Source organism: Nuphar pumila, chromosome 13, assembly GCF_984573655.1.
Source record: "Nuphar pumila chromosome 13, dmNupPumi1.hap1.1, whole genome shotgun sequence".
NCBI lineage: Eukaryota > Viridiplantae > Streptophyta > Magnoliopsida > Nymphaeales > Nymphaeaceae > Nuphar > Nuphar pumila.
The window spans coordinates 69650604-69677491 of NC_143261.1; the positions used below are offsets into that span (position 1 = coordinate 69650604).

A 26888-nucleotide genomic window follows, 5' to 3' on the forward strand; every position below is an offset into this window, starting at 1 on the left:
GGCCATAGAACATTAAGCATAGAGAGATTATTGCTGAATGACATCAATTATAGTGCACATAAACACCAAAGGCTAGTTGGGGTACAAACCTTCAAAACCACATCTTCAAGATTGACTCAGATTGGGTGTATACCAAGCAGTACCCTAAAATCCATTCTCGAGATTGTCTTGGCCAAGTGCAATCAGGGCTATTTTATAATTTTTTTGGGGGGGTTGGATATCAAGCAAATCTCATTGAAAAAAAACTGAAAAAATCCTAATATACTAAAAAAAAGTGATAAAAGGGATTTATTGTGATTTTATCATGGCTTTTATATTTCATAAATTTATACCAACAGTCACAATGAATTCAATAAAGCCAATAAACTTTTATCATGGCTTTTATCTGCCTTAGCTCCAAATTAAACACAAAGACAACCAAGATTTATAATTAAACTTTTGAACCCTTTGAATGTTGTAAGGCTCAACTTGGTCTACCATGTTCCAAAAGAGTACTAGAGTTGAATTAGTCAGTCTTTTGTTATTGGTTTAGGTCTTTGATCAGCCAAAGATTTTTTCTCCCAAGCTCCTTGTCAACTTTTGACTATAGATTTAGATGTGGTTTTGACATGACTCAGACTGAGTTAGCTGATCACTGCATGCAAAGACTTGGTTGAGATTAGGGCTGGGAAACAAGCTGAGCTGCTCGTTGCTCCTCCCATGTAATGTTCTTAAAGAGCTTGTTCAAACTCATGAAATAGGCTCGACAAGCTGAAAATGAATAATAGGTAATCGGCTCTGCTCAACTCTTGCAAGCTGGCTAGATAGTATAAATGCATTTTCAATAAATTTCACATGTATTTTTTTGTAATCTTATTTCTTCTGGCTCTAAAATGATGATTTTTTTCTATAAACAAGCCAGCTCGAACGTTTAACTCAAGCTCATTATTTGCCCGAACTCAGCTTGGCTCCACACAAGAATGCGGCTTGTTCAACTCATTTACCATACCTAGTTGAGATGGCTGAGAGATCACAATGGTAGCCACGGACAGGTCAGCATATGTCCACCCTAATCAACTACCCTTAAGCAGAAACAGTACATATATCGCCAGTATGGCAGTGTCATTCATAATTTGCACTATAACAAGGCACAAGCCACAAATTCATCAAGAGTACTGTCATAGAGGCAAAAGAAGAATAAAAAAAACTGCTGGATCACATCATTTCCACCTAGGCATTCCATGCTCTGTAATTATTGATACAAGTTGGTTTTCATCTAGTGCATATGGGAAAGAAAAGTGCAGAAGAATCAAATTGGTTCACCTCTGTGGCATATAGATGGAAAACATTATGTGAGAGGGTTATCCCAAAACGCCCTTCTCAAATACGAGAGGTATGACAACAATCAGGCTATAGACTAAAATATAAAGCCAAGCAAAAAATATCACTAATTCCAGACAATGTGATTGCACTGTTGATCATTTGATGCACAAATGAAGCCTCCTGAAAGAACAAAGTAGGAAAAAGAGAAGGATTACAGATATAGAAAGATGACATAAATTGGAGAAAGATGTCAATGTTGAAACAAAATTCAGGAGGCCCAACGCCAGAAATGCCAAAATTGATTTTGTTGGATCTCTCATAAGATGAATCAGAAAGGACGAAACTTTCTTGCTGCTCTCAATTGCTGTATTCTTTTCTTGTCCTGCTCGAACTTGCTCTGCAACATCATAACCTCTGCAAGGAAGAGAATGTCTTAAATTTTTATCATCATCAGCAATGCAACTTTTATTAGAGTATTGCAATCTCTTTTCATTGGGACATTTTCCTATAACCCTAATGCAGAATTTAAGAACAGCACAACAAAAATTTTAACTTGAAAATGGTACAATTAAAGAAATATGTAAAAAATCAAACTTAAGTGAATGTTAAAGCAGATAAGGAACACAAAAGAATTTGTTGGCAAGTACTGAAGATTCTGTTAATTAAAGCCGATGACAACGAGTCATGTACTTCAGTCATCTGTGCAAAAGATAGAACAGGAAAATCTGAAGAATCAATCCCTAAGGAGAGGGAAATATTGGTTTTAAGTAATTATTTATATATTTCCAACATAAATGCATTCATCAGAATCAGGTTATGCAACTGTTACGCACTGTCTTATTCCAAACCTAACAGACATTTATGTAGCAACTCATGGATCCAGGAGTGTTTTCTAAAGCAAATTAGCTCCCACATAATTCACCCAAATAGTGCTTCCATTTCATGTTGTAATTTATCTCCAAGAGAACTAGCTAATGATTTAGAAAAAAGGACTAAAGTCTAAAACCTGTTAAATTGCATACTGATGTATTTTGAAGACCTAGACATATACAGATGAAAGTGCAGTTATATGCACAAAATATTTATGGAGACGCAGTCCTATCAAGTTACCAAACCTTCCAACCCAATCATTTCAAATTCAACCAAGAAAAATAAAAGTATGCATTAGAACCACCACACACATTATTGTATAATGAAACGCTCAAGACTGTTTCCAATAACACCTGTGCATCTTTGTTTGCAAAATACTATTCCATTCACCTACCACTTCTTTGGGCTTCCCGTCTTTGGAATCTGTAAAAATCTTTAGCTGGTTCTTTGTTTTTCTTTTTGACATTTTTTTCCAAGACAGCTGCCTCTGCAACAGATCCCACGGCAATTCCACTTTCAGCATCCGTTGTCTTTTTTCTACCTTTATGATGTGTAACTACAGTCCATCCCCCTTCTGCAGCACGTGCTTCTCTCTCTTTTCTTTCCTGGAAAATCAGATCAAGTGGATATAACTAATAAGATTGATCAGAAATGCATATTACTAAAGTAAACCACATGTTATTGGACTTCAACTATGTGAGCATTAATTTTTCTGAAATGAATTTTGCTATACCAGATTTCAGCAAAAAAGAGACCAACGTGCTCGTGAAGTCCATTTAACTCACCCACTAATTAGTTCTATTTCGGCACTAAAGCATAGGATGCAAGTATAACATGGCAAAGCAGCACTGGTAAATGGATAATGACTTGGATACCATAAAAACATCCTAAGAATGTTACCAAAGATAGATCTCATGCGCATTTGTGTAAATCCACATTCTTTGAAGACATTCTCATGATACTGTAACCAGGATTGAGTGTGTGCTTGCATGTCTGTTAATTTTTTTTATTAATTTGGAAACATGTTAAGAAACCTTCAGCTGACTAGTACCTTTTCCTTCCGCGCCTCATAGGCAACTATAAAATCATCAATTTGCTGCTGCAGTATCTCCAATCCAGGTCTGCGCTGATGGTATTCAATGAGCCACTCTGACAAGAGAAAGGACAAAATATTAAGCAAAAGTACAAAACAATGAAATTTTAGCTAATAAGAAAAGATGCACTATCAAATGATGGTCCCAAAAAGGAGATAGCTTGACTGATGGCACAGTAATATAGATCATACACATGCATCATAAATTCAAACACAAAAAAAGCGAGATGAAAGCTAATAATCATGCAAGAATAGAAGTGCATTCAGACATTCACAGTTCTATGAATTTGCATACTTTTCATGCCTTTGGAGCAGTCATCATCTACGGAAGGGATTTCATAAACCTTGTCTGCTTCTTTTATTTCTGTATCTGCAGTTTCTCTCAGTCTTTGAGGAAAATCCTCAGTCACAGTTTTCCTTAATTTCTTCAACTCATGATCTAGCATGAAAAGAACAAGAAGTTATCACTGAATTCTCTAGAACACAGTAGTTAACACCAAATTCTCTAACTCAAGAGGTATACTATGAACTTAACACTAAATTCTCTAACTCCTCAAGAGGTATATTACGAACTCAGGAAAAGCAAAAAAAAAAGGAACTCCAGTTCACGATTACCATCTTTCTCAGAACTCAAAATAAATTAGTGAGCCAACCCACGAGACGACAGGGGGCACCCATCCCCTTAGATGGTCATCTTGTGTTGTGCATCAGAATGTCTTGAATTTACATGATGACCAATGGTGGAATATCAGCTATTCAGAAGTCACATGGACATGCCACTCACTTGACTCACTAAATCAAAGGATTGGCAAATCAATCACATATATGATAATAAGGGTGAGATCAAGGTAGCATTTAATCCAATCCACCATAGGAAGACCAAGCACATATGGATCTATCAACAACTTATGAGAGAAATAGAAGATTAAGATATTGAAGTATGATTTCCGGGCCCGAGAATCAAATTGTGGACATATTTATAAAAAGACTTAAAAAGGTGTGAATTTTGATTCTTAAAAGGCCAGCTGCCCATGAACAGAAGATAATTACAGCTTGAGGGCCACTAATAAAGTGGCATTTTTGTAACAGTAGCATAAATAATTATTGCATCTTAGAGTGAAAAGCTTATCATATTTAAGTCAAAGTTGACACCACCATGGATATGGCTGTGGCTACGAGGATACAGATATTTTTATAAAGTTTTCAATGACTTGTGTATAAGGGGATACTAAAAAAAAGTCAAAATGGAGTACCCGTGACACAGCCTAACAGAAATCTGCCAGAACTTGTAACATTGTGGAAATTTTCTCCCTTCACATTTTATAGTATTTACAAAACCACCCCTGCAGCTGTGTGCGGGCGGCATGATTTAAAGGTTTTGGGTTTGTTCTGGTCATTGTATCATTGCTTAGTGACAAACCCCATTATACATTTAAAAGTAGAAAAAAATAAAAAATAAGACTGGAAAAAAAACCTCTCCTTAAATTTTATGGCAAGCTGACACTTATCATGTATGCCTTGTGTCAACATAACAAAGTAGTATATATAGACACCAGATCCAACAATTCTTCATCAATACAGTCAACTAATTAATGACAAAGCAATTACACATTTAAAAGTATAAAGAAACACAAAAGATAATATACAAGTAACAAACACCATTAAATTTTATGTCATGCTCACACTTCACTTCCAATTTTATCAGTGTGTCCTGTGCCAACATGACATAATATTAATGTAGACACCAGGCCCCACAGCTCATCATGAATACAGTCAAAGCTGTAACTTTCAACACAATGTCCCCAACTTTTTCCATCTTTTTTATGTTCAGGATCATTTCTTTTGTGCTTATTACATTCAATTCTCAACTTTGATTTACTGTGCTTGCTAATCATAATGGTTTAGAATTGTCACTCAAGAAGGTGCACTTTCAAGATGACATTCATGCTTTATAGATTTAGATTGTGAATTTTGCGTGTGTGGGAGTGTGTGTGCGTACATGCAAGCATCTCCTAGGTTTACAAAATCCTTGCATTTTCCAAATGTGATTTGTATATCATGTCCTGTCTCCACGTTCCCATCTATGTCACATTCAAATTTCATTTGTTGTGTCAAAAGTAACCAAATTAAGAAAATATTTAATCAAATTGAATTTCCAATTTCTAGAAATGCAACAAATTATAGAACACGTTGACAATTTCCATAATACATGGGAATGGGATTAACACTATCTCAATCAAAATAGATGAAATACAAAGTTGATCCTTCGCTACAGCAAAAATTAAACCTATCACATCAGTCTTCCATGTAATTGTCAACAGCCACTTGTCTTGGACATTGGGATCTTTATCCTTGATAGATGGATATAGGACAAAGCAAAAGACCAACAAATATTAGATAGAGCGGCATCTCGAACATGGTGACAGTTTTAGAGTTCACGAAATAATCAGATATTGATGAATATGATCATAAAAGGATTATATCTTTTTTAAGGAAATAAAAATGGATTATATAATAAACTATGTAACTGGATGCAGTGCGGATACGCCGCGGGTTGGGTCCCACACTGCGCCAGGTAGGGTCAAATTCAGACCCAAAACACAAAGAAAAAGCAAAATGCCCCCCCAAACCCTTGACTCTCTCTCTCTCTCCGGATTGGAAAACAGGAGGGAAAACCAGAGAGGAAAATAGGGATAAGGGGAAACGAGAGAGGGGGGAAGACGAGAGGGGCAATCAAGAGAGAGAGAGAGAGAGGAGAGAAGGGGGAAATGAAACCAGAAATAGGGAAGAAGAAGAAGAAACAAAGGAGGAGGAGGGGAGAGAGAGAGGAGAAGAAGAAACGAAGGAGGAAGAAAGTGATGGGGAGAGAGAGAAGGAGGAGGAGGGGGGAGGCGTAACTGGCTTCTTCTCTTCCTCTTCTTCTTCTGTCGGTGCTGGAGAGAGAGAACACACCCACCACCACCCGCCTCTCCCACTCCTCTTTCACCGGCAGCGGGTACCTGGCGGGCCAGGACAGTTCTCTCTCTAATGTCTTTCATAACACTTGGCGCACAAACCAGGTGTTATGATAAGGTCTGAATGGACCCAAGTCTTATTCAGACCTGAGCCAGATCCAAATCCGGATTTGTTTCTCTCTTTCTCTCCCATGTTTTTTACTTTTTTTCTTTTTCTAATGTCTTTCATAACACCTGACACAAACCAGATGTTATGATAAGACATGAGTAAAGTCGGGTCTAAATGGACACCTGGGCCAGACTAGATCTGGATCAGTTTCAACCTAGGCCTGAATCATACCTGTGTCAAAGCTGAGCAAGATCGGATCTAGACCTGTGTCAAAGTCCAAACCCAAGTCTTATTCAGACCAAATCCGGATCTGTTTCAACCTAGGTCTGAATCAGACCTCTGTCAAAGCTGACCCAGATATGAACTAGACTTGCGTCAAAGTCCAAACAATATATATATGTAGTCGTATCCCCGTACCCACATTTTTTGGAATTGCCGTGTCGTACCCCCACCCGTACCCAGGTGACAAAGGTAACAAATCATATAGAATGTTAAAGAATAAATACATGGGAGGTAAGGCAGATAAATCTGTAACTAAAACAGGCAATATCAACCTTTTGCTGCAATTGTGCTGCTTCGGTCTTATCAAACTTGGAACGTATTACTTATTATATCTAAAAAATAAAAAATTTCTAAACATTTTGCAATCTTAAAAATGAAAATTTCCTTTTCTAAAGGTTCAATCAAGAAAGAGGAGTCTGGTATACCAAAAAACAAAGCATTGAGATGGAATAGTCTATGTCACATGGGTGCGGGTGTGGGTGCGGGTGCGGGTGTGGGGATTCGGCACTTCCAAAAAACCCGGGTGCGGGGGTGCGGCAGGGGCAAAAATGTAAAATATATAAATATATATATAAGGGGGTCCGGGGTTCCCCCGATGCGGGTTTTTTCAAATTTCATTTTATATACAGCTGCATAGCGCACCCATCTCGTCAGGAGAACAGTGAATACTAATAGCCAGCAAGGCTACCACCATCATTATCATTTATTCATTTATTATGGAGAGAGAAAATCATTTACGAAAAAGAAGGATCAGCAAGGCTACCACCATCATTATCATTTATTCATTTATTATGGAGAGAGAAAATCCTTTACGAAAAAGAAGGATCAGCAAGGCTACCACCATCATTATCATTTATTATGGAGAGAGAAAATCCTTTACGAAAAAGAAGGATCAGGATTGAAAAGGCAGGAGCAGCCGCAGCTGTCAGCAGAATTTTTTTTTTTAAATTCCACAGCCCATTTCATAGGGCAAATTTTTTTTTAAAAAAAAATCAAAAAAAAAAAATGGACCTAAATGATCCTGGGTGCGGTCAACGCACCCAGGATCGGGTTGACCGCACCTGCGTCGAGTCGCGTCGACGCGGGTGCGGCACCCTGCTAGCCGAATCCCTGTGACATAGGGAATAGTCAACCAGTAAAAAGCTGAATCCAAACCAAGTATCCTTTATTCCTCCAAATAATTCTCACTAATAGAACATATAACTCACCTGCAAAATTAACTTCTTCCAATGGTATCCCATCATTCAAGTCATTCTTCTTCTTACTCCTTTTTCCTTTCTTAGATCTCTTTACTGCACAAACAAGAAGATATTTTATATGAAAGAGAAGGAATACTGTATCACATATTTTAAAAAACAAAATCACCAACATTGAAAGGGAAATTGAACAAGTGAGATAATTGATACAAAATACAGCATCACATAAACGGTATATATGAAGAAAAAAAAGTTACATACCGCAAAGTTCGGAAAAACATAAATGCATTTTTTCACAATAGTATATTGGCCATAAAAATCATAATCAAAGTGCAGACCTTTGTCAACAAAGCTTTCCTTCAGTAACTTCTGTTTCTTCTTCCTCTTCTTTGTTGGACCATTGTCATTAGTCCTCTCTGCATCCGCAGGCTTCGGCTCTAAGATCATAACTCAAGACATTAACTATCATAAATAGTTGAAGGAAAAGAACATTCGGGCATTTACAAAAAAGCAAGTTCCACAAGAATCAAAGATAGGTTTTGGTGCACAACTTTGCTCTTATTCCATTCTCACCATTTTCTGTAATTGTCTTGCTCAATTGCAGAACCAAAAATATGTTTTGGATGTATAATGTTTCCCTTGTGCTAATTTAAATAAATTCTCTAATTTTGAGATTGATAATTTGCTGTTACACATAAAATGAGCATGAAATGGTCAATCCTAATGAACAACCCAGAACTAAAGCACATAATGAATGTGAAACTCATGTCCAAATTAGTGCACTCACCTTCTTTTTCTTCTTCTACTCCATTCATCATTTCTGATTTCCTTTTCTTCTTCAACCTCAAACTATCCTTTTCATTTTTCAAACCTATCCTGGACATTTTCCCTGAGAAATAATAAGAAGCATTACAAGCCTAACAACAATAGCAATAAAATAAACATAACAGAAATAATAGCACCCATTAAATAACACTACCACTCAAATCCAAACATGAATTTCTTCAAACATCTAGCAGGCACAGAGAGAGAGAGAGAGAGGTTCTACTTACTCTTACTGTAACTACCGTCGGCTTTTGTCAGTTGGTGTCAATAGCCGGAAGAAACACCAGCAGCCACCGTTAGCCGGTCATGGGTCGCTGGAGGTAGGGCTAAGTGGGCGGAGCCAAGAATCTAAACTAAGGTGGCACAAATGGCCAGTGAAAAGAAAAATAATTACTAATAAACTATACTAAGAACATGTTTCAAAATAAAAATCAGATAGTCATTCTAAATCCTAAAACCCTAATAAAAAATCTAAAATACGAAAACACAAAAACCCTTAAAACCTAATTAAATATGCATGCTATTTAAAAAAACTAAATAACAAATTTCAATCCTAACAAACATTATTCATATATAGGCTAACTTTAAAGAAAAAATAAGGCCCTTAATATTCTAACTAAAATCAAGCATGTGGAATCTAATTAAATATTCATCTCATTTAAAAAACCAAAATAAAAAACCTAAATGTTAATTGGAAAAAAAGGCACAAAAACCGCTAAAACGTAATTAAATATTCATGCTATCAAAAAAAGTAAATCAGAAATATAAATCCTAAGTCCTAACAATCATCATTCATTCATTCATATATACATATATGTGCAGATAAAAAGCCCCTAAAATTTTGAGTTTCTAACCAAAATCAAGCATTTGGAATCATGTTTAATGTTGATTGAAAAGAAAAAAACACAGAAATACCTAATTAAACATTCATATCATTTGAAAAACGAAAATCAAAGCCTAAATACTAATTTTTTTAAAAAAGCACAAAAGAACCCTAAAAAAACACAAGAAAAAGAAGACCAACGTGCTGCCATGCCGAAGAGCAACTGAAGCAGGTTGCAGGCAGCACGCCTGAGGCCCTGACCCGCCCTGAACAGGGTTGAGAGAGAGAAGAAGGACCTTCCAGGTTGCGTCGGAAGTCGCCGCTGGATGAATGGTCGGAGGTCGAGTGGAGCTGTCGCAGACCGAAGGGTAATGGAGCAGAGAGAGAGAGGACTCGAGGGAGCACACATTATATTATGTTACCTGTGGGGGTTGTGCCCGGGTCAGAGTGCCCACCCTGGACCCAATGTAGCCCTGCCCTTGTAGGTCAGGTATGAGGGAGGAGTGTGACTCGCCTCAAACGGTCCGTGTAATAAACTAGGACCGCAAACGAACCGGGTACGAGCAGAATCCTTTTGAATCCGAATCTGAATAAGACCCGATGATGTAAGATCTAATTTGTACTTAAAAAGTCCCTAGTTTGATTGCAAATCGAAAAAAAAAAACAAGAATTTTGACAAAACTGGTATAATCATTCCAAAAAACACACCAAGAATTTTGACAAAAACCAATATAATCTCGAGAAAAACATGATATTTTCAAGATGCCATTCATTTTGAAAATATCATGTTTTTTTATTGCAATACCCTCCCTTAAGGGGGTTGGCGTAGTGGGGTGGGGTCGTGGCTGCTATACGGACAATCAAGGTTCGATTCTCATGGAGGTCACCCCTCTGCGCAAGCCAACGTGTAGCATAAGCATCAGGGCAGGGGTCCTAGACTCAGAGTTTTACGCTACCGGCACAACGATCACAACGATCGTAAGTATGGCAGGTTGAGCCTGTGCGACCAGGTCTTCGTGTCGGGTGTGGTTTCTTCAGGTTATAAATCCAAAAAAAAATTATTGCAATACCCTCATATTATTAATGTGGATCTTTATATTTTATATAACTTTTAGATTTTGAAAGTTTTCCTTGCATTTTTATAGTTTTTATATATTTTTAAAATTTTAATATATTATTTTTTCTTGACTTTTTTAAGAAAAATAAATATTTGGAACCCCCTCCCCCTGAGTTTTTCCTTTGTTGAAAAGAAAAGGCCAGACAAGAACAAGAGAATTGGAGTTATTTAGAGTATGGATTGGAAGATCTTTTTCAAGAAAATCCAGACACCATGGGCCCTCCATATCCGATTGACCTAAATCTTGAGCCTGAAATAGGTCGTCTTCTTATGACCTTGGCACCAGAAGAATCCCTTGAATATTGGGCAGTAAAAGGATACCCCCTTCAGATTCACCAAGAACAACAAGAAGCCAATGAAGAACTAGATAAACTAGTTCCTTACATAGTCTTTGAATATTGAACAGAGTATGATAACAATCCCACTGGGGAAGAGTGGGAACAATTCTGTCAAAGGTGTTTGGAGCAAGTCACTCCTAAAATATTTGAGTATGCAGACTCTAAGGGCAACCAACAATAAGATGGTGGTTTAAGTGATCCAAGCAATCCTCCTGGTGAAGTGGGTCTCTCTTGGGAAATGGATCTTGATCCCATGGTAGCCCGAGAGTCTAGTGAGTCTACAACCTTGATGAAATCCACTCTTCTGTATTCAAATCTTAAAACCTTAGGATTGGATATATTATTCTTTGGTTCACATTGTGATGCATGTAATTTTATTGTAGTGAGAGGATCAACTGCTTGTCACCAGCCATCACAAGATGAGCAACTGGGTACTCATACCCAAACCCCAGGTAACTGAGTCAAACCTAGATCATGTACATTATTATTTAAAAAGCCAAAAAATGAAAATTAGAAAACAAAAAAATTATTTTTACTTTTCTTTTTGGGAATGACATCTTTCTCCTTGTTCTATAACCTTTCTGTGTCTATGGATGAGAACCAGAAAGTTTGTACCAATCATACACTTTTTGCCAATGTGTCTCATCCTTATTCAAAAATCCAAAAAAATAGAAAATTTTCAAAAATCTAAACAGAATAAAAAATTTAAAAATATTGATGCTTCTGATTTATAAAATCTTTATAAAAATAAGTGTGAAGAGGAAGTCAATGATGAAACACCCATATTGAAATGAGGAGCATGGAGAAGATACTGAACTTTCTGAGTTTAAATGCAATTTCGAAAGGCAAGAAAACGCTTATCTAATTGTCAAAGAGGATAGCAAAGAAAACAATCGAGGCACCGCTCAATAACCCAAGATAGTCAAGATATGAACCTCACTAAGCATACGAGAAAGAAGGTTCTTAGTTTAGTTCCTAACCCAATACAAGAATGTTTTTGCATAGTCATACAAGGACATACTAGGCTTGGATTTGAGTCTTGTCGAACATTGCCTTACCTTACATACAAATGTCAAACAAGTCAAGAAAAAACTTAAAAAGATTGGCCAAATGGTACAACTTCAAGTGAAGGCCAGCCTAGAGGATACGTTCATTGTAGGATTCATTTGTCCCATAAATTACCCAAAGTGGTTATAGCCAACATCATTTTAGCTCTTAAATCTAATAGCAAAGCTAGAGTCTGTATAGATTTTAAGAACCTGAACAAGGCTACAACCAAGGATTATTTCTCCAATATTGACCTTATACTGGATAGCACTGCAGAACATGAAATATTCTCATTCATGGATAGTTTCTTAGGATACAACCAAATCAAGTTAGTTGTCATCGATCAGTCATAAACGACGTTCACCATGCCCTAGGCCATCTTCTGATATATTGTCATGCCTTTGGGCCTCAATCGTTGGAGTAACCTACTAGAGAGTGACAGTCGCCATCTTTCATAACCAAACCCATGATGGAATAAAGGTTTATGTAGAAGATAACATGATCAACTCCAAAACTAGAGAGAGTACCTAGAGTCTTTGACAAGGGTCTTTGAATTTGAATGCCTGAAAAAATATAAAGTTAGAATGAATCACTAGAAATGTGTACTTAGTGTAGATCTTGGTAAGCTTCTTGGCTTTATTGTTAGCAAGAGGGGCATTAAAATCTATCATGCTAAGATTAAGGTCATCATTGAAATGCCTCTACCCACCACTCTTAAGCAATTGAGGAGCCTCTAAGGAAAAATCTAGGTCATTGGGAGATTCCTTTCAAACCTAACCACTAGGTGTGAGCCATTCAATTAGTTTTTAAGGAAAGAAGTTGAGTTTGTTTGGAATGAAGAATGTCAAGCTTCATTTAATAGACTCAAACAATATCTTTTGAATTTGCCTGTCCTCAAACCCCCAGTCTTAGGAAGACCTTTATTGCTCTATAACGATGTGGCCCTGGATTGCCTATTTGTCTAATATGAGGAAGATAAGAAGTCTGAATATGCAATATATTATATAAGCAAGACTTTTGTAGATTATAAAAAAGGGTATAATAACTTGAAGGAAACATGTCTCACATTGGTTTAGGCAATTAACAAACAAAGACAGTTTGGGCAACTAACAAACAAAGACATTATATGCTAGTATGTGAAGTTGGAGTCATATCTAGGCTTGATCTAATCAAATATGTTTTCGAGAAACCCATTTTGACTGAATGGATTGCTAGATGACAAGTCTTGCTTATGAAAATTGATTTGAGGCATGTCTCCCAAAATTTGTTAAGGAAAAGTTATGGCAGATCACCTAACTGATCTTCCCATAGAAGGGAAGAAAAGGGTAAATGATGCTTTTCTTGATGAAAATATCTTGGTAATTGAGGAAGGAAAGACAAGAGTAAAGGACATTTGGACTTTGTATTTTGATGGATCTCGAACTACAAATGAATATGGGATCGAATTTATAATCATTATTCCATATGACGAAAAGATCCCAAATGCTTTCAAACTAGACTTCTTATGTAGCAACAATGTTGTTGAACAGGAGGCTTTCGTCCATGGATTAAAGATTTAATCGAATTAAATGTCAAGAAGGTACACGTGAAAGGAGACTCAATGTTGGTGATCAAGCAAGTCATTGGAAAATGACTTGCCAATAAAAAGAAACTAATCTCAAATACAGGTATGGTCCTAAGTCTTGCAAAGAATTTTGATCATTTCAAATTTTTTCACTACAAGAAAAAATAATCAATTTGTTGATAGCCTTGCAAGCCTTTCTTCCGCCATAAAAATGGGGCAGGATCAAAATTGTATATCATTTTCAATTATAAGAATAGAAAGTCCGAAATGAAAAGAGAGAGACAAGTTGGGAGGAAATTGACTATCGGAGACCAAAAGATAGAAAACTTTGGTTTTATGATATCAAGAATTTCTTAAAAAATAAAGTATTTCCTAAGAATACAAACTCCAAAGATAAGAAAGCGTTGAGGAGAATTTCTCAAGGAATTACCTTTCAGGTGGAGTTCTCTAAAAAAAAGGGTTTAGCCAAAATCTTCTTAGGTGTCTAGATAAGGAGGCCGAAATTTTTTTAAAAGAATACCATGATGAGATTTGTGGTGGACATATAGGCACCCAAATGAGTCAAAAAGATCCTTAGATCTGAATACTATTGGTCCACCATGGACTCCTATCGCAACCATTATGTCAAGATGTGTGAGAAGTGTCAAAAGCATGATTCATGCACCATCATCTGCATTACATTTTGCTGCATCTCCATGACCATTTGTTATATGGGCATTTGATGTCATAGGTTCCATTCATCCACATGCATCAAATGGTAAGCAATATATCTTAGCAGTTACTGAGTATTTTACCAAGTGGGTAGATGCAGTCTCATTAGCTAGGGTCAAAAGTCGGCATATAGCACCATTCATCTATCGTAACATTGTGTGTCGTTTTGGTGTTCCCGAAGACTTGGTGTGTGATAATGGCACCCAATTCAAAAATGAGAAAGTCATAAAAATGTGCAAAAATTGTGGCATAACCAGTCATTTTTTTAGCTTCCTATTACCCTCAAAGTAATGGACAAGCTAAGGCCACCAATTCAGAATCATTGAGAAAGGTCATGATTGGTATGAAAAGTTACATTATGCATTACTTGCATATCGTGCCACCATTCAGACTCCTACCAACTCAACCTCATTTAAGTTAGTGTATGCAACCAAAGTTAGGTAAGACTTGTTTAACAATATAGGGTCCTTTCCAATTGGAATTTCAGTTCTTGAGTGAATGTGAGCCCACATGGTGAATAAGTTTCAGGACCAACTCATTGACTTAAAAAAACCTTTCAATGACATATTTGGCATAGTATCACTTAATTCTTCTCTTTTATTCCTTAGCATGCTTGGCAGTTAGCCGCATTTTCTCATCCAAAAGATCCAGCTCAATCAACCTAAGCTCATGCTAGGTTTCAAGAGGCATTTACAAGGCAACAACAATCTTAAAAGAAGGGCAAACAGGGCAGGTCTGGGCCAGATTTTTTGACAGCAAGTTCTCAACACGTGGGGGCGATAGAAAATGATTTTTTTAGAAATTGTAGATGCCGACTCACCGGATTAAAATTTTAAAAAAGTGGAACAGGTGACTAAACTCAGAGCGGGACTGGAGTTCCGTATCCAAAATTTGGGCCCAACTTGCAAGAGACCTATCAGGGTCGATACGACTCTGATTTGAGCAAAATAAAATTTTAAATCGATGCTCAGGATATGTAGAATCTTTACCAAAAATCTTAAAGCCAAGGGACTTCTATGCAGGTTATGCTAACCAAAACACGTTGAGGTGTCTGGTGCACTCAATTGGGATAGGGTTTGTCGGTTATGGATCTTATCTTCGATGGTTGAATCTCACTTTCCGTGCCTGAATTTGGGTCTTCGTATTTATGATGCTTCTTGAAATTCCTCAGGCTTCGCTTTCATACCATTTGTTGCATCCCAAATTTCAAGTACACAATTTGGGATCCCAAGACTTGTGGGTTATGGGCTGCAAGCACTAGTTGGGTGCAAGCTGTAAGCAGGAACAGCAGGAACCGACAGTTTGGATCTTCGTGATCCAGAATCTTCTGGGTCTGAACCAAGGTATCTAAATCTACCTAGGGATGTATGCAAAGTCTTAGGACAGATGATTAGGTGTGGCTTTGGGCATTCGGATAGATTCAGGTTGTGGGACAGTTCAGTAAGGCTCCAAAAGTTATGTCAATTTAGGTATACCTCTGAAAATACCAGCAGAACCACGACTGGAGAGCAACACCAAGTCAGATTATCGGGATTGGCGACACCTCTAGATGGCGTCTAGGAGCTAGTAGGGCTTAAGCCCTTACCAATGTACGACCAGCCTTCTAGTGAGGGCTAGGGTTCACATGAGTTAGAGAGAGAGAGGAAACAGCTAAAAATAAAAAACGATTTAAGCATAAGCTTGAAAATAGAAGAAACATATTTGAATATCCATCAACTTAGCATGCTTACAAATAAAGAATTTAGAAGAAAGTAATAGAAAATTGGATGCAATTACATATCCTTTAAAAGAGAACTTGAAAAGGACTTTTTTCCATCTGGATCTTCTTTTGGTCAAGTTGGTACGCTAGGTTTTTAGAAATATGCTAGATGGTTGAATTGCTTTTCATATCCCTTTCAATTATCATCGAGAACGAGAGATACTTTCTTTTCTTTCATAGGCTAACTTTATTGCAAATTTTCCTCATTTCATTGGTTCATAAACATGGTCCACACTCCACAGTAAGGTCTCCATCAACACACCAATGGTGAAATCTTTAGAAGTGGTTCTATAGCTTTTGTAGTATTCCCAACTACCTTCAAAATCCTGCATTCGGTGGAATACTTCAACTAGGTAGTAATTTCCCTCAATCTGGAAATGTAGATATCCCCTACTTATGTACTAGTAAATTTTCTAAGAGACCAAGGCCAGATTTCTGGATCAACAACCTGTAGAGTAAATTAAAATCTTTGGCATGGTTAGGTCAACTTGCCTTACAACCTCCATTCTATCACAAGTTGAAATCTTATCATTTCAATAGAAGCAAGTTGTGTTTTATTCAAAAAAGAAAAAAATAGAAGCAAGTTGTGGAAGGCAAATTTGACATCTTTTTCACTTCATGTCCACACGTTTTGATATCTTCAATATCTTTTGAGATGAGATTACATAGTGCACAGTGACAGTTTCAAAAGCTAATTCAACCTTTTCTTCTCTTTCTTGCCTCATGTATACTATATTTCTTAAGGGTTTCTAGAAAATAAGTTTTTGTAGTTATTTGTGTTTTTTGTCTTTATGTTTCAGAATAAGAATTTGAGCTTGTTTCAAGCAAGTACATTCATTTGGACATCATCATCATGCAAATATCTATTGTGACAACTTATTTGTTTCTGCTTCACAGGATTAGTTACATAATCCTGTTACTCTGTAGGATTTCTGGGATTCCATTAAACAAAATGACTACTTTTCCTTGGAAGGTTTTTTTGATGTTCTAAAGCAGGTAATTGCTTCCACACTTAACAAGTATGCCAGTTCATTCATTTGATTTCTAGTTCATGCAAATGTCTTCATATGCATGCACTAATATGATATTTTTGGTTTTCCTTCAGTTTTGGATATACAAGACACCAGAACTAGAATCTCCCAAATATCAGGTATTGAAAAGAGCTGCAGATCATGAGGTATGTCTTAAATACATCTAACAAATGTCAATGAAAGATGTTCAATTCCTACTAAATGGAACATAATATGATGTGGAAGACGTGTAGGCAGGAGCTGTATGAAAGGGTGTTATTGAATACAAACCATGTGATAAATGGAGGTGTGCTGATGGACAAGGCTAAGGAACTAGGTAATGGTACTAAAAGGGAATCAAAGCAGATGCTGCAACTGTTATAGAGTAGCAACTTGAGTCATGAAGATTTTTTCAATCATACCTACATCATTAGAACCAAATCAGTGACTGAAACAAAATAAGTATTTGATAATACCGAAGATGTAACATCATTAGTAGTTTGATGTCATCAAAGTTGAAATTCCTTTAAGTGCAATGTTGTACGAATTTTCTTTCTTGATTTAAAAGTGCCTCATAAAAACTTGCAAAGGTGCAACAGTAAGCATAATAGAGTGTTCCAGGTCCTTGACTGAGTTTTTGTTTTAAATTCTCATTATGTGCTTCTTTTACCCCCAGTGTTTTTTTTTTCCTAAAATGCTTTGTTTACTAGCAAGGAAAGGTACTACCCAGGTATCCTTATAAGTATGCAAGATTTTTATTGATGGAGACAAAAGGGGACATTGAGGTTTCGTTGGAGTAACGCCCCCAAAATTCCAAACTTTTAAAAAAACTTTAAAAGCCTTGTAATCGATCATTTATCAGAGTTTTAAATAGTAATTCAGCGAAAAATGGTGTTTTAAAATATGAAGTCAACAGACCTTGGGAGCATTACTTGCAAAATCTTTCATTTACACAACGAATTTGAAACTCCGTACATTTAAAACCAAATAGATTAAAACATTCAGTCTTAATAATTTAGAACTTATACAAAAGAAGAATTTTCAAGGAAACCCTTATGTAAAATTATAGAAATATCCTCAAGAGCGAAACATTAGGAAAAGAATCACATCTTGATACCATCACGTCATCGTGCCATCACTTGTCGTACCGACCTAATCATCACTTATGCCCATAAGACGGGTCAGTTTCATAAAAAAATTGGTAGGTGCACAAGTAACAATTTAAAATAAAACTAACATATGCTTTATTTCATACATGATATGTAATTCAAAATGTAGAAATGAACCTATATACAGAGCATAATTAGCATAATGAGCATAATTCAGCATAATTAGCATAATTCAGAACCCAAACTAATATATACATCATTCATTTTCTTGTGTGCAAGTCTAAATAAGTAAAATAAACATAATAACTTTGTTTCGATATTAACTGCACTAAGGGTATACACAAAAAAAATATAGAAACAACTGAGTCTGATCGAGGGTTTGTTATACTATGTATTTTGATACCCCGAACAACTAACTAAGTCTGTTTTTAAAGGGACGGCCAATGACCGAGAGAGAATTCTCCAAAGGCCACTCATTAAAGGGATGCATCCCAACTTCTACAGAAGTTTCATAGGATCTACCACTTAGGATAATTTTTTGTAGTCTCATCCCCTAACTCCAATGACTGGGGACACTGAGTCATTTGCCCGAGGGATGATTGTTAACAACCTATCCATTAGAGTTTTTGTACCATCGCATCCTCTCCCTTGACAGAAACAAGAGGCGAATAGATACGTCCGGTTTTATTTTAACCGATGACCCATTCTACATGCTCTGATCTTTCAAACCAAATCGAGCAGCTTGTCTGTGAAGGCAAATCATCACCATTATGTGATTTCAACAATGTGAGTTTTGCACGCTTCGAAGTTATCATAAATCTTTCATCCAATCATCGTAGTACTAACATGTTGTGCATGTCTGATAGTACCGCTACGATGAGAGGTGTATAGGTTTCTCAAAAAGAAACCACAACTCAATTGTTCCGTGAAAGAAACGGTCTAACCATTTTAGTTTAATTTGACATAAATTTGTATTTCAAAATATTTTTATATTATTGATCACTTTGCACGATACGAGATCACCACGAATCTCTCATCCAATTATCATAGTATTAAATATGTGATGCATGTCTTGCGATACTGCTTACGATACAAGAGGTATGAGTTTCTCAAAAGAAACTTCAAACAAACACATTCTCGTGCTCCCATCCGAAGTTATCCGGGTCATATCGAATATAAAATTGAAGTTAAAACATATTCTTCTATCATGCCGTTTTGGAAAAAACTTAATTGCAATTGGGCAACCCTCAAGTATTCGAAACTTGCTTTTCAAAACTACGCATTTTTGAAATGTTGAATTCTCGCAGGAAAACCCTTTTTCTTTAAGGTTTTTGCACCCATGCGTAAATACGTGTCTTTTGTAAGAGTGCAAGCATGATATAGGGTAGAACAGAATATGCACTTACGGGTCTTACGCGGTTGCATCTATGGATAAATATATATATATATATATATATATATATATATATATATATATATATATATATATATATATATATATAATGCAGGCTTGTGCAGATTTCAGCATGACGATAAAGTATAAAGCAAGGCTCGATGTGTGAAACATCATATCAAGCTAAATAAATGCGTAATTAGTGTACGAGATATGAAACCGTACCTTGACTAAATAAATGTGTAAGTAATGCATAAAGTATACCCCGACTAAATAAATGCGTATACAGTAACTGTTAAAATGTATCATTCAACCTTTGTAATACTATATATATTTTATATATATAAAGGATAATACATATTCATATATTGTATATATGCATATGTATTATCCTAATTATATATATAAAATATATATTTTTCTATTTATAGGCATAGGGGTAGTTTAGACATTTCCAGTTTTACGCATATTCCATTCGAAATATGTTTGTAATTTAATTTTGTTTTTTGTTTTTTATTTTTCTATTTTTTTGGGTTTACGCCACCTAGGGAGGCTCCCCAAAGAGTCGTTGGGGAGCCCCCAACGGTCACAAATGTGACCGTTGGGGGCTCCCAACGACTCCTTTGGGAGCCCCCTTTGTGGCTCCTCTCTTGTGTTATAAATAGGGGTCTCCCCCTTGTATTTCTTAGAGATTTTTGGAGGAGCTCTTGCTCAATTGTAAGGGGTTTTTCCCCTCTTCTTCCTTTCTTTCAATAATATTCAACTTATGACTTTAAGTCATATTTTTTGCCCCTTGTGTGGGTTTATGTGTTAGCACATTATGTGCTTATGTTGTTCCCTTTAATGGGTTTATTCGCACTTCATGTGCATGTATGGGTTCATTATTGAACATAATGTATTCAAAGCCACTTTCTAACATGGTATCAGAGCCCGGTTACAATGGGATTGTCTCTTGGCGCAACGGAAAGCGTGGTGCTCAAGAAATGGTGAAGTATTCATTGTTCTTTTTTTATTAGAAGTTTTTCGGTATGTATCTCTTTTCTTAACATATTATGCATTATGAAACTATCTTTCTTGCACATTTAGTGTTTTTAGTTGAATCATTTCCTTTCACTTTTTCGCGTGTTCGTATATCTACTTTTAAATTTGGTAAACTTGTTTATTGTTCAAAAATATAATTCTTGGTTATAGAGTTATCGATTTCTCATCACATATAATAGTAATTTATGTTTTGCAAAATTATTTTTCAATTATGTGAGATTTATGATTTTTCATAAGAATTTCGTGATTAACCTATAAGTTAACTTTTTAAATACGATTTCTTGCTAAATTAATGATCTTTGCTTAAAAACTCTTGTGTTTGGTTTTTTTGGGTAAATCTTTTTGTAACTTATATAATTCTTGTATAAGTTAATGTTCTTTGCTATATTCTTTGATTTTCTTATCTAAATCTTTGTAGCTTACCTCTTTATGAATCCTAAGTAGTTCTTGTTAATGATAAGAACTCCTAAAGATGTTTCAATGTTTTTGGTTTATTTAAAGGATTTTTTTGTGATAAATAGGTTGTTCAAACCATTGTAAAAGATTTTTTAAAAGAATTTCTCACACTATATAGAATGCATAGTGTGTCTATTACATCTTTTTGGTATAAAAGATTTCATTAATTTTATTGATACAACTTTACAAACTTGTTGGTTTGTATTTTTCACATAAGATTTCAAAACCTCTTGTTTATATCTCTAAAGATGTCTATGTTGATCATCATATGGTCCTCTTTGTCCTAAATTACATTTATCAAGCATATAATTGCATAATTAAAAGTTTGAGAAATCTCAAGGATTGCTCTTTTTATAAAGTGCATACTTGCTCCCTTTTGTGTGTCTTTGTATTTTGTATACATTTGTTTCTCAAATAGTTGCGCTTGTATGCATTTCATCTTTTCTTTGAAATACATGCCTTAGTGCATGTTTGTTTACACCTTGGTGTGTATTTGTTCAAATATTGTATGAGTGCCCTCGTGCACATCTTTTTGTGCTTGCATATGTATTGTCTCTTCGTAGACATTTCTTACATTATGAAGCTTTTATGCACATTTCTTTTTGTGAAAAATATAATGAATTTAGATATTGACCCTTTTTAAAATCATTATAAAACATGATAAGTACTTATAGCACTTTGTACGTTTCCGCATATCTCATCACAATCAAAGGATATTTAAAACTTGTTGTATGGGATTTTTATCCCAAATCTATAAATTTTCAAGTACTATTGAATATTCTTTCTTTGAGTTTTGAGTTAAAACTCTCTTTGTGAACCATTACGGTTCTTGTGATTCCTTTGATTAAAAAGCTTGATTGTCTTGATTATCCCAAGATGTATTCTTCATGTCATTATGTTTGTTGCCAAGGTATTCTTTTGACTTTTAATGGCACTTATTTTATCCATCACATGTTGTCATATGATGCATCAATTCTTTTATGGCCCTATTGTTATATTAGAGATTTTGAGGTGAGTTATGGGCACCTCGTGTTATATCATTCTAGATTGTCCACTTGCCATATTATAGATGGTGATTGAGGTGAGTTATGGGCACCTTAGGACTCTAGAATGATTTGGTATATGATCTCTAATTATGAGTGTGGCACTCATTGTTATGTCATTTTAGTTTGTCCACTTACCATATTATAGATGGTGGTTGAGGTGAGTTATGGGCACCTTGGGACTCTAGAATGATTTGGTATATGAGTGTGTCACTAGTTTAATGTTGGCCATTGATCTTATGGATGCTCTTATTTATATATAAATGTGATGGATATATAATGTTTAAAACCTTAAAATGTTTTAAGGTATATTAAAATCAAGGTTTTGGGGTTTTTTGCCCAACCTTTTATTGTTTATGAATCATATGAGTGCATTTGCACATTTATGTTATGTGTTCTTATGCACAAGTATTCTTTGTGTGTGCATATTCACACATTTTATTTCAAAATGATATTATTATGAGTATTCTTTTTTGAAGAATATTGTTTCAAGGTTTTATTTATATGATTGTCATTACAAGTTTTATTGCCTCAAAAGTCTTCTCCTTTTATGCCCCTTATCTAAGTGTCATCATATGTAGACAAGAATTTTATTACACATTCGTGTGTTGGTTGCCCTTTGTTGGCTTTTGCTCTCTTGGTCTAGTAGTTGAACACACTTGTCTTGAGTGTTATTTTATGTAGACAAGGCACGTTGATTCACACCATGGTGTGTGATTTTAGCCTATGTTGGCATTTGTGTCCTTGTTCTAGTCGCTAAGTTATATGCTCATGGTTGGCTTCTTTCACTCAATTCAAGTGTCATTTTATGTAGACAAAAGATGTATTGTGTTTTTAGCCCATGGTTGGCTTAATACTCTTGTTCTAGTAGCTGAACATATTTGATCTAGAGTGTATTTTTACGTAGACAAAAGATGTTTTTTGTCCATGTTGGCGTGTATTCTCTTGTTCTTGTCGTTGATACACTCATTTCAAGTATTATTATATGTAGACAAGAGGTATTTTTACACACCTTAGTGTGTGTCATTTGGCCTTTAATGGCATTATATTTATATTCTTGATCTAGTAGCTTATACACTTGATTTATGGATTTTGGAGGACTAATGAAGTAATGGTTTGTAATGGATGAACTATTGTTGAAATTTGCAAAATTTCATTCATGACTTGTGTTTTAAGATATTCAAGTGAATCATATTTTTGATATGCATATTTTAAAAATCAAGTCGATTTTTTGGCATATATTAAGTGCTTATGGTTCTTTGGCCACTTTTGTATGCAAAATGTGTTTTTGTCAATTGAGTGAGATTTTCCTAAATGGGTAAGATTCTCTACTCAAATAACACTCTTCGTTTTGCCTTGTAAATGGATTTAAAACCTTGTAAACTCTTGTGTTTATTTTGTCTAAAGTATGCATGGAGACGTCGTTTCTCTTGTTTAGCACTTCATTACATGTTTGAAGCATGTTCATTAATGATTCCTTTAAGTATTAATTCATTTCATGATAATATATGCATAGGCTTTTTATGGCTTTTTAGGATCTCATTCAATAAAGCATATGTAACTTATGCCTCTTCGTAAGCTTGCTATGGTGTCCCTTAGGGGACCATTGTGTTATTCCTCATTATGGGGTTATGTTTGTCCAATGTTGGACCTTATGAATGAATTACGCATTCTTGCAATTCATTTCCGCATAATTTACTTCCGCTTACCATTTAACATGATATATGATTTTGAAATCTTGTTTTTTTTCTAAATTTTCCTCATGCTAAAGTATTTTATCATGTGATCTTGCATAAATATAATTTTGCACCTTGTTAGGAAAGTTCACTTTGAGTAAAGTGCAAAGATATTTTTTACTTGTTCTTTGTTGTTGTTCCACAGGATCTTGAAGATAAGTGGAAAAGGAAGTACCTTGGATAGATCATGGAAGGTGGTCATCGTTAAAGACGTTGGAGGAAGACATTTACATTTTCAATGGCATTCAGACTAAAGGCTCTTGAAGCCTTGAGATTCTTCCTCTTGCTTTCTTCAATCTTTTCGTTCCCCCGCGCAAAGTTTGGGGGGGGGGTGTTAAAATGTATCATTCAACCTTTGTAATACTATATATATTTTATATATATAAAGGATAATACATATTCATATATTGTATATATGCATATGTATTATCCTAATTATATATATAAAATATATATTTTTCTATTTATAGGCATAGGGGTAGTTTAGACATTTCCAGTTTTACGCATATTCCATTCGGAATATGTTTGTAATTTAATTTTATTTTTTATTTTTTATTTTTTATTTTTTGGGGTTTACGCCACCTAGGGAGGCTCCCCAAAGAGTCGTTGGGGAGCCCCCAACGTTCACAAATGTGACTGTTGGGGGCTCCCAACGACTCCTTTGGGAGCCCCCTTTGTGGCTCCTCTCTTGTGTTATAAATAGGGGTCTCCCCCTTGTATTTCTTAGAGATTTTTGGAGGAGCTCTTGCTCCATTGTAAGGGGTTTTTCCCCTCTTCTTCCTTTCTTTCAATAATATTCAACTTATGACTTTAAGTCATATTTTTTGCCCCTTGTGTGGGTTTATGTGTTAGCACATTATGTGCTTATGTTGTTCTCTTTAATGGGTTTATTCGCACTTCATGTGCATGTATGGGTTCATTATTGAACCTAATGTATTCAAAGCCACTTTCTAACAGTAACATGTGCGTGTAAAAGCGTGACAGCAAAGTAAATGATATAAAGCAATGCTCGATACGTGAAACCACACATCGAGCTAAATAAATGTGTAAGCAGAAGCCTGTGCATGTAAAAGTACAGTGACAAAGTAAATGATATAATGCAATGTTCGACATGTGAAACCACATATTGAGCTAAATAAATGCATAAGCAGAAGCTTGTGTACTTAAAAGAGCATCAGCAAAATAAATGACATAAAAGAAAGAAAACAAGGATAGCAAAACGCCATCCTTGAATTAAATGCATAATGTATATATATATATATATATAAATTTTAAGATTTGTTCATCCATTGTACTTTATGCAACTTTCTCCTACCTCAAGGATTGTTGAATTCGCTAATGATTCTGCTCAGGGGCTTGTGCCTCGATGCATGTGTCTCGAGTCTGTTGCACAGATAGGGAGATAGGGTGTGGTAAAAGATATTTTACTGCGCTGCAAAAGAGAACTATGCAATCACTTAAAATAAATATAATAAGCACCACTTGTGCCGTGAAGGTCGAACCCGACCCAGATTCGAGCCGATCAGCTAAGCCGGGTTGAGAGTCGGAATGAGCCAAGCTAGGATCGGCAAGGACCCAGCTCACTCAGGCGAGTGAACCGGTTAGGCCTCAACCAAGCCAAACTCGGTTGGAGAGCCGAGCTTGGTTCGGCAAAAAGAAAAACAGGGGAAACAGGGGGGTGGGCTCGGTTTCCTGGCCGAGCCTTGCCCCAAGCTTGGACCCGGGCTGGGCTAGGTCAGGCTGCCGAGCTCGGTTCCCTTAACAAACAAGGATCGATCTGAGATCGGTGTTGACCGAGCTCAGCTGCGCCTTAGTCGAGCTCAAGGCAGCAGTGCTGCTCAGAGGACCGGACCCCGCTGCACCCCAGGGTGGTGCAGCGTGGGCAACCCAGGCCGGAGAGAGAGAGAGAGAGAGGGCGGCGCCATGGGCCAAAGCCCCTGCCTGCAACAGGGGGGGCTGGAAAGCCGAGCTCAGCTCGGGCCAGCCCTTACCGGCAGCAGCCCTGGACTGAGGCCGCTGGCTGGCTGAAAGGGCCCTCAGAAGAGGGGGGTACCGCTGAGGGGGGCGGAGGCAACCAAGCTTGGGTGGCCTCCGGCCGGTGCCTTCCAACTGGCCGATGGCAACAGGAAGAAGAAATCAGAAGAGGAAGGAGAAGACGGGGGGGGGGGGGGGGAGGGAGGAGGGGAAGTGGAGGGGCTCACCTGAGCTTCTCACAGCGCCGGCGTTCCTGGGAGCGGTGGTACACGAAGGAGCGAGAGCAGAGAGAGAGCTGGGAGGGGCGCTGGGGACAGAGAGAGATCAGTGAGGGAGAGAGAGACAAACCTGGGGGCGGCGGCAGCTCTGGCGAAGGGGAGCCCGGCGTGAGGGGGAAGAAGACGAGGAGGGAAGCGGAAGGGTCTCGGGTTTCAGCAGAGGAGTCGAGGGGGAGGGGGGATCCCGTCGAGGTGTGCCGGGCAAGGGAGGTTGGGGGTGTCGAGGGGGAGAGGGGAAGAGCGCAAGGGGGGGGTGGGGTTCTGCGGGGTTTAAATAAAAACACGGTGGGACGGTGGGGTGGGGAAACCCGGATCCGGGTTGGGTCGGATCCAACCTGGACCCAAAAAAAACTTTGAAAAAGCCAGTGTTACAGTTGGCTTCAACAATGTTGCTGGGAATTAGATTCTCCACAAAACTACTTATGCATATAATTATTAAAAAACTTTTTCTTAATTTCTACTGCTCGTTTTAAACATTTCTAGATAGTTTGATGATGATATTTTTATTCTAGTTATATATTTGGCAAGAATTCTTCAAATGAAAAGTTTCGAATGACAACACCTGTCTTCACCAAGGTGCATACTTAAATCCGATTCATTAACATGTAATTTGACACGTTTTTAGTTGGAGTTTAATTGGAATATTTCATTTTTTCATTAATATCTGGTAATTAGTTTCTCATGCTTTACTTGTGGATGGTGGTTAAATTTATATAAACTAAATCAAAGTAAGAATCATTTACATCATGTAGAACTTCAACACTTGAAAATAGCGAAAAGAACGTGCTAAACAGGGTTCAATGGCTAGCTTTTGCTTTTGGAAATTAGGTTTATGTAATTCTAACAGCACACCATCAA

General features: G+C 36.6%; 1 protein-coding gene across 3 annotated transcripts; it reads right to left on the bottom strand.

Annotated features, from left to right (window-relative positions):
- Nucleotides 1-1284: 1284 nt before the first annotated feature.
- LOC149818631 (ribosomal RNA-processing 7 protein) lies at nucleotides 1285-26241 on the bottom strand. 3 transcript variants are annotated; one of them, XM_089984282.1, is made up of 10 exons: nucleotides 25980-26241; nucleotides 25094-25161; nucleotides 8859-8984; nucleotides 8594-8695; nucleotides 8145-8243; nucleotides 7819-7902; nucleotides 3561-3704; nucleotides 3224-3321; nucleotides 2567-2777; nucleotides 1285-1716 (listed from the first exon to the last, which is right to left on the bottom strand). In XM_089984282.1, the coding sequence occupies exons 4-10, from the start codon at nucleotides 8688-8690 to the stop codon at nucleotides 1631-1633; spliced, it is 819 nt and encodes a 272-aa protein (XP_089840408.1). In that variant the 5' UTR covers nucleotides 8691-8695; nucleotides 8859-8984; nucleotides 25094-25161; nucleotides 25980-26241; the 3' UTR covers nucleotides 1285-1630. The 3 variants fall into 3 exon arrangements, with proteins under 3 accessions (XP_089840408.1, XP_089840407.1, XP_089840409.1); XM_089984281.1 differs by having other exon boundaries at nucleotides 25094-25210; XM_089984283.1 differs by having other exon boundaries at nucleotides 25094-25210; nucleotides 26101-26141.
- Nucleotides 26242-26888: the final 647 nt, after the last annotated feature.

Coding starts and splice junctions, on each gene's coding strand:
- LOC149818631 (XM_089984282.1), bottom strand. CDS start 8,690: ATGTCCAGGATAGGTTTGAAAAATGAAAAGGATAGTTTGAGGTTGAAG. Junction 8,244..8,593: donor AGTAGAAGAAGAAAAAGAAG/GTGAGTGCACTA, acceptor TTATGATCTTAG/AGCCGAAGCCTGCGGATGCA. Junction 1,717..2,566: donor ACGGGAAGCCCAAAGAAGTG/GTAGGTGAATGG, acceptor TCTTCCTTGCAG/AGGTTATGATGTTGCAGAGC.